The sequence below is a fragment of the Gossypium arboreum genome, chromosome 5, assembly GCF_025698485.1.
Source record: "Gossypium arboreum isolate Shixiya-1 chromosome 5, ASM2569848v2, whole genome shotgun sequence".
Taxonomy (NCBI): Eukaryota; Viridiplantae; Streptophyta; class Magnoliopsida; order Malvales; family Malvaceae; genus Gossypium; species Gossypium arboreum.
In genome coordinates, this window is record NC_069074.1 from 23,270,969 (window position 1) to 23,278,861 (window position 7,893).

The window sequence follows — 7,893 nt, forward strand, 5'->3', positions numbered from 1 at the left end:
ATATAATATATAATATAATATAATATAATATATATTTTAACACATAAAAATCTCAGATTTTTATGTTTATGCCGCCTCACTTAGAACAAATGGTATAATTGCCATTTTGGTCCTCTTCATTTTCTTTTAATCTACAATTTAACTTTCATCTTTTATTCAATTTAGTCCTTTTTTCTTAATTACTCTTAATTAAATTTAAATTCACTTAATTAAACTCTAATTAACCACTTATTTTACTTCGTAAATATTTTTAATAAATATTTACGAATCCGTTTTTCAGAAATGGAGACCCGAAAATACTCTTTTTCTGTAACGGTAAATTCGGTCATTACAACATCAATAACTTCCCAAGCTAGAAATGGGAGAAGTAGCATTTTATAGTTAGCTTAAGGGTGTAAAAATCCTTTAAATTTTTCAAAAAAGGCAATTAAGCCCTTGCTTTTCTTTTTTTTTGCACATAATTTGGTATTTGAACTTTCAAAATACATAAAAAAAGGCCTTCAAACTTTTAAAAAATAATAATAAAGCCCTTTTTTTTACACTCAATTGAGTACTTAAACTTTTAAAATACATCAAAAAGGCCCTCAAACTTTTTCAAAAAAAGCAATTAAGCTCTTTTTTTTTTGCACTCAATTGGATACTTAAACTTTCAAAATGCATCAAAAAGGCCCTTAAACTTTTCCAAAAAAAGCAATTAAGCCATTGATTTTTTTTCTTCACTCAATTTGGTATTTGAACTGTCAAATGCATAAAAAAAAACTCTTTCACCGTTAACTTTAACAATGGACCGTTAAATTCAACTACTCCTATATTTTTCAATTAAAACCACTCGTGTCATAACCACGACATGACATGTGGTAAAAAATTATAAAAAATAAAAATCAATAAAAGTTATAGATAAATTAAATTTTAATAGAAAAAATTAAATTTTATTAAAAATTAGAAAAGAAATTTATAAAATCATAAAAATTATAAAAAATTGTAAAATTTTCTAAAATCATTAAAATTTATAAAATGCATAAAAAGGCCTTTTAACCATTAATTTTAACCGTTGACCTTTAAAGTTAACGACCCTTTTTTTTTTAGTTAAAGCCATAATGTGTCACAACATAGCGTGGCATGTGGTGAAAAATGAAAAAATAAAAATCAATAAAAGTTATAGAAAAATTATAAAATGCTTCTTTTAGTACAATAATTTTCATAATTTCTTTTTACAATTTTATATTTCTTTACATTTTTATATTTTTACGACTTTATAAAATTTATAATTTTTTCTATATTTCTATATATTTTATAATTTTTACGATTTTTATAAAATATTACAAATTTTTATAATTTTTATGATTTTATAAATTTTTATAATTTTAATATTTTTATAGTTTTTATTAAAATTTAATCATTTTTATAACTTTTATTTATTTTATTTTTATCATTTTTTTGCCACATGTCACACTGTGGTTGTGACACATGGTGGTTTGAACTGAAAAAAATTAGGGGCGGTCCAAGTATCCAATTGAATGCAGAAAAAAAAGCAGAGGCTTAATTACTCTTTTTGAAAAAATTTGAAGGGCTTTTTTTATACATTTTGAAAGTTAAAGTACTCAAATGAGTGAAAAAAAAAAGTACAAGCTTAATTTTTTTTTTAAATTGAGAACTGTTTATACCCTTGAACCTTTACAGCTCATTCAACTTATAAAGCATTCTACCTGAGGCTTTCGCCCGTCGGGATCCATGATGGAAGCTTAGTTGGTGTTTGAAAGGCTAACAGTGAATTAAGTTATTCTTATGGCTTGTTTTTCATGAGAAAATCTTGTGAGAAGACATAAGTTTTAGTGCTATATGCATATTTTGTGGGTGTGCTATTGAGGATATAACTTATATTCTCAGGAGCTATTTCTGGACTATTTTGACATGGACGGATCTAACTAAAGTTGATAAGTCTAATGAGTTCTTCACTTTCGAGTTTAGGGAGTAGATGGCTTTAAATATGAATGACAGGGATATGTTGTTTGGCTCCGTTTGTTGGGAACTTTGGAAATAGAGGAATGCTTTGTTATTTGACGAAAACTTTGTTGAAACTGAGAGCATTATAGATAGAAGCTTGCGTCTTAAAGATGAAGTTGTTTATGTGTTATAGATAGCATCAAATGTTAAAGGGAATGATAAGAGGATATGGAGAATGATTCGGTGGGTGCCACCTCTTGATGGGTACATGAAGGTCAACTCCGATGGAGTTTATTAAGGTAGCAATGGGCTTTGGCAACATCGCGTGGTGCTATGAGGACATCTTCAGCAATTGGATATGAGGTTATGCAAGGATTATAGCGGCGTCGATGCCAAATAATTATTTTTGGGTGAAATTAAATTGTTATTTTTACAATTGTAAAAAAGTAATTTTATTATTTTAATTGTATGTATTTTTATAATTTTAAATTATTAAATTAAGTTTTTATCATTTTTAAGAGGTTAAAGTATATTTTTATTTTTATTAATTTAAAATTTTAAAAATTTTAAGAAGACTAACTAAAAAAATTTTCAGCTCCCCTCCCCTTAACTACGCCCATAGAATATAGGTTTCTCTAATGTGTACGATACTAGACTCGGGGATGCTTTCGATAGGCTTGATAACGCAAGGAAGATAGGTGCTCGTCGGATTATTTGAAGCTTAGCAACTTAGCGGTTGTTAATCAATAAAGGAGATGATTAGATGATAGTAATGCTAATGCTTTGCTTCGACGTATATGGTAGGAAGGGAATCGAAGGTGGTTATCCAGCCTGCTGACAGAAAAAGTAACTTTCTAGTCGACGATTTAGCTACTTTTGCCACAACTCTTTGTCTTGGGTTCTGTACACTAGCTATTCCTCTTGATGGAATTCGGTGGGCAACGGAAAGAGATTGTTCTGGTCCAACTATTCCTAGACTAGTTTTGATGTAATTTGCTATTTTTCTTATATTTTGCATTCTAACATGATACTTTTAATATACATTATTTTAATGTTTGCATTTTATCACTTTTTAATGAAATAAATATTAAAATTATACATAAATTTTGATTCAATATGTAATGTTATACACTAATTTTGATTTTGTGTGATTTCATACATGAAATTTAAAATATAAATATAATTAAATGACTATTGTGTAGTTTATCTAAATATTAAATGTGACATAATCTCGTAAATTATATTAAATTATTAAAGGTGAATTACATCAACCGTCACTCAACTTTTAAAAAATAATAAATCGACCACTAATGTTATCGAAAAATGATAAGTCAATCACTCATTCACATTTTTCGTTACAGACATAATAGGACAAGTGATTGTAGTTAACTAGATGACGTGGCCAGTTAACTTGACTCGTTAGACATTTTCATGTCATCCCTTTCACACACCACCATTAAACAACAAAAACAAAAAGAGAAAAGGGGGCTTTTTCACTATTTTTCTTCATCCTTCTCGGATTTTGAAGTCTTGTTCAAAGCTTTGAGGTCTTAATCTTATGCTTTTGAAGGCCTATTGGGAAATCTAAAGTGAGATTTGAAAAGTGACAAAGAGGATTCATTTGGTAATGACGGTTCGTCAGAGAAGGCCATGGATGATGGCGACTAGAGTTAAGAAAAAAAAAAGAGATGAGAAGAAGAGAAGAAGGGAAGAAAAAAAAGGAATAAGTATTCAACGAAGTTGCCTAAGGCACAAAGATTCAAAGGGACAGCAACGAACTAGGTGGTGGCTCCACCTTGGAGGAACAAAATGTCCGTAGACTATTTCTTCTCTTCTTTTTCTCTTTTTCTTCTTCTACTGCCCAACTAAAGCTCTTAAATTGGATTGTTTAAATGACAGTTAACCCTCCAATTGATCGGTTAAAGATAGCAAAGAGCTAGTTAAATGCCATGTCACTTTTCCATCATGTCTGTAAAGAAAATATTTAGTAGGACTGATTTATTATTTTTTGAAAGTTGAGTGACTATTTTGTCATTGAGATCAAAGTTAAAGTGATTGTTGGAATAATTTATCCTAATATTAAATATGCGAATAAGATATTAGTGCGCCAAGTATTTATCCACGATCCTTTCATTTTCCAACTAACTTACGAAAAAATTCCTACTCTCGCTTTGTTTCTGTTTCTCTCCAACTTTCTGGCGATCCAAACAAACTAATTAAGGCCCCGCTTAATTACAGCACCCTCCTTTCTCACCATTTTCCAAACATTCATTTTCCCTTCATTTTTCTCTTTTCTCTTTCTTTCCGCGGTGTCTGTCTTTCCCCAACGGTACGACCCTTCGTTCTCGTTTCCCTTTTTGATGCGTTAGATCTGTTATTTGCTTTCTTCATTCATTTCAGTTCTGCCGTGAATCACTGCCTTTTTCTTAGATTTATCGTCCAATTCTATCATTTTTTCCCTTTACGTTATATGGATGTGTCTCTTCATTGATTATTTTTGGTGAGATTTTTAGTGTTAAAACAGTTCAATGTGGTTCGCTTTGCTTTTATTTTTCTTGTTTATTAATTAAGGAATTCTAAATAAATTAATTTAGTTCAATTAACTCTAGTAATTTTCTCCTTTTTTTTTCAATCTTGTTTGTTTATTAATGTAGAATGTTACAATATCGGGAAAAAAATAAAAGGAAATCTAGTAATTTTATGTAAATTCTTTTTCTGCATTAATTGTGTTCATAAGTTGATCCAGACAGGTAAAACAAATATTATTGTATAACTCAAAAATAAACAATTGGAGTTGAGTTGATTTCGTGTTTAGCCATCATCGTCACAAAAATAATTAGCTGGTCTGAGTTACAAACTCGTATTTTTATTACATTCATGTTATTTATAGGAGTGTCTTTTCAGCATGTCTTTGTACACTTTTACTAGCATTTTTATTTGTGATTTCAATAGATTTGTTGTTTTTCGGGTTTTTTCTTTCTTATTTGTTGATATTATTTTTGTAGAATTTGTTGCTAACATTTTTGGAAACTCTTGGCCAACCTATCAACATGGATGGATTACTTGAAGAACGTTGAGTGATATATGTAAGGGTTATCACTTTCAAAACGATATAAGATGGCTCCAACTAATAAGGCTGAAAGAAAAGCAGTTGTAGATGTGGCTGCTTGGATGTTCAATGTTGTCACTTCTGTTGGAGTTATTATTGTCAATAAAGCCTTAATGGCTACTTACGGTTTCAGTTACGGTAAAATCCTTTTAAGCTCTTTTTAATTGTTCTCTCTCCCCCCTCCCCCCCCCATCTTCTTTTACGCTACAAACAGTTATGTTGTGGCTGGTAATAGTTCAAATGAATTTGGAATACTCCGTCAAATTCTCTAATCTTTAAGACAAATGTATGGAATCATAGTGGTGAGCTACTGTGAATCTGCACTTGAAATGAAAACGGATGAGAATAGTTTACTGAAGTTAAGTGGTGGTTTTACAGTTGTGAACATTATGGTGGAATGGTTCTAAAAGTTTGAAAATTGAGATCGTGGAGTAGTAAGGCTGCAGAGCAGATGAGCGATCTTACAAAAAAAGAACTGTAGGATTGGCCTCATCATACAAAGAAATAAGCATGAGGTTCAAGCTTAGAATATGTTGGTGTAGGTTTGTGGGGGTCGTAGCTTATAAAAGGTGGAGATGGTGAGTAGCTTGGGCTATGATGACCTTCCCCACAGACACCTCCATTTAATCTGTTCTAGAAGGAGAGGAAATGGATCGAAGTAGTGCAAAATAATTCAAAACAAAAAACAATGTAATCATGGTCAAGATGAAGAGGAAACTTCGACTTGGAAGTAGCTTCGGATTAAGCGTAGGATGATTGTGCTGCTGGTATAATAATCATCTGCAAGTAAATAAGCTAAAGATTTCCTGGTTTTTGTTACTTCATGAGTATTCTAATTATGCTAACTGCAATAAGGATGTAAAAAACTGTCATTAATTCCATTGTATTTGATTGAAAATTGTTCCAGCCACAACATTAACAGGTTTGCATTTTGCTACCACTACACTGATGACAACTGCTCTAAGATGGTTTGGATTCATTCAATCTTCTCATCTCCCCTTGTCAGAGCTTTTGAAATTTATTTTGTTTGCAAACTTCTCTATAGTTGGAATGAATGTTAGCCTGATGTGGAACTCTGTGGGATTTTATCAGGTAAAATTTTAGCATTTGATAAATTTTACGAGTTGTGTTTCTCATATGATCTGAAATAACAGATTCTCTAATTAAATGACAGATTGCAAAACTGAGTATGATTCCTGTATCCTGCTTTTTGGAGGTTGTGATGGACAAGATTCGGTACTCAAGAGATACAAAGTTGAGCATAGCTGTTGTTCTTCTCGGAGTTGGTGTTTGTACTGTCACTGATTTGAGCGTTAATACCCAAGGTTTCATAGCTGCCTTTATTGCAGTTTGGAGTACTTCTCTGCAACAGTATGTAAGTTAGTAATTCCACTGCATATAAATTGAATCTTCTAACATTTTTAACTGCAGTATCATTTAGAACTTAAGGTAGTTATCATTTTATTGTTTTGTATTTCTGCAGTATGTTCTTCACCTTCAAAGAAGGTACAATCTTAGTTCCTTCAACCTACTAGGACATACTGCTCCTGCACAGGCTGGAACTCTGTTGCTATTAGGTCCATTTCTGGATTATTGGTTGGCAAACAAGAGAGTTGATGCCTATAATTATAACCTAGTATCTCTGGTAAGTGTTCTTTCCATTTATATTCTTTGCTTTTATGAATTTTGTGCATGATGGTTGTTCTTCCTATGATTATAGAACAATATTTACTTGTTTCAGAGTTGCTATCAGAATCTTGTTTATGAACAAAGTTGATTGTGGTCATGAATGTGTTCATGTGTATAATGGAATTCTTGCAGTGATCTAGAGTAATATTTAATTTGCAGTGCATATCGTTCTGTCATTGCTTGCTTATCTGCATGCATCTCCTAATACCACTTACAATTCATATGGTGTCTTACACCTTCTAAAACATCTATTCTCTACATGAATTTACGCATGCGTAGTGGAAATATTTTTGTTGAGTTCATTCCTATTGAGGAAATCATTTAATATTTGATGTGATTTAATAACATGTAGCGTGTATCAAGAGATATACTCTCCTTTCTCTCTTTAGCTGCTCTGTAAAATTGTGCACTTTTGCTCATTCCAATTTGGTTCTGCTGCTTCATTTGCAGCAGCCTGCTCATGAATGCGATTTCAATTATAGCATGTTCCAGGAAATAGTTGCTCACAGCAGTTTTTGTTTTGTTTTGTTTTTTTTTTTTGTTTTTTGTCTTGCAGATGTTCATAATTCTTTCATGTACTATAGCAGTAGGAACAAACCTCAGCCAGTTCATCTGCATCGGCAGATTTACTGCAGTGTCCTTTCAAGTACTCGGGCATATGAAGACAATCCTTGTGTTGATCATGGGATTCTTTTTCTTTGGAAAAGAGGGTCTCAATCTGCATGTGGTTCTAGGCATGATCATAGCTGTGGCCGGAATGATTTGGTATGGAAACGCTTCATCTAAGCCTGGTGGGAAGGAGCGCCGGAGCCTCTCTCTCCCTACTAGCAGACAACAAAAGCATGCTAGTTTCTCGGATTCTAATGAACACGACGGTAATGTCTAGTTCTCCATGTAGGATAATTTAAGCATACAAGAGTAGCTGATTTCATATAAATTAATTGGTTATCCATGATTTCAGAAAAACCAACCATTAGTTTAAATCAATTTTTGTTCTGATTTTTTTAAGTCTTATTCTTTGGTATATTTGGTTCACTCAGAGGGAATGGAACACTTCCAATAGGATTAGATACTTTTGCCTCTTCAGGAATATAATTTATTTAAATATTTTTCAGGTAATAGTTGAAATATTCAAATAAAGTTTATTTTAA

The 7,893-nt window shown here is 31.7% G+C and overlaps 1 protein-coding gene across 2 annotated transcripts; it reads left to right on the plus strand.

The window, feature by feature from the left end:
• The first annotated feature begins 4,093 nt into the window (after positions 1-4,093).
• Positions 4,094-7,893, plus strand: LOC108452253 (UDP-rhamnose/UDP-galactose transporter 6-like). 2 transcript variants are annotated; one of them, XM_017750025.2, is made up of 6 exons: positions 4,094-4,273; positions 4,950-5,191; positions 5,961-6,145; positions 6,228-6,428; positions 6,537-6,698; positions 7,299-7,893. In XM_017750025.2, the coding sequence occupies exons 2-6, from the start codon at positions 5,062-5,064 to the stop codon at positions 7,626-7,628; spliced, it is 1,008 nt and encodes a 335-aa protein (XP_017605514.1). In that variant the 5' UTR covers positions 4,094-4,273; positions 4,950-5,061; the 3' UTR covers positions 7,629-7,893. The 2 variants fall into 2 exon arrangements, with proteins under 2 accessions (XP_017605514.1, XP_052883899.1); XM_053027939.1 differs by having other exon boundaries at positions 5,014-5,191.

Coding starts and splice junctions, on each gene's coding strand:
- LOC108452253 (XM_017750025.2), top strand. CDS start 5,062: ATGGCTCCAACTAATAAGGCTGAAAGAAAAGCAGTTGTAGATGTGGCT. Junction 6,146..6,227: donor ACTCTGTGGGATTTTATCAG/GTAAAATTTTAG, acceptor ATTAAATGACAG/ATTGCAAAACTGAGTATGAT. Junction 6,699..7,298: donor ATTATAACCTAGTATCTCTG/GTAAGTGTTCTT, acceptor TTTGTCTTGCAG/ATGTTCATAATTCTTTCATG.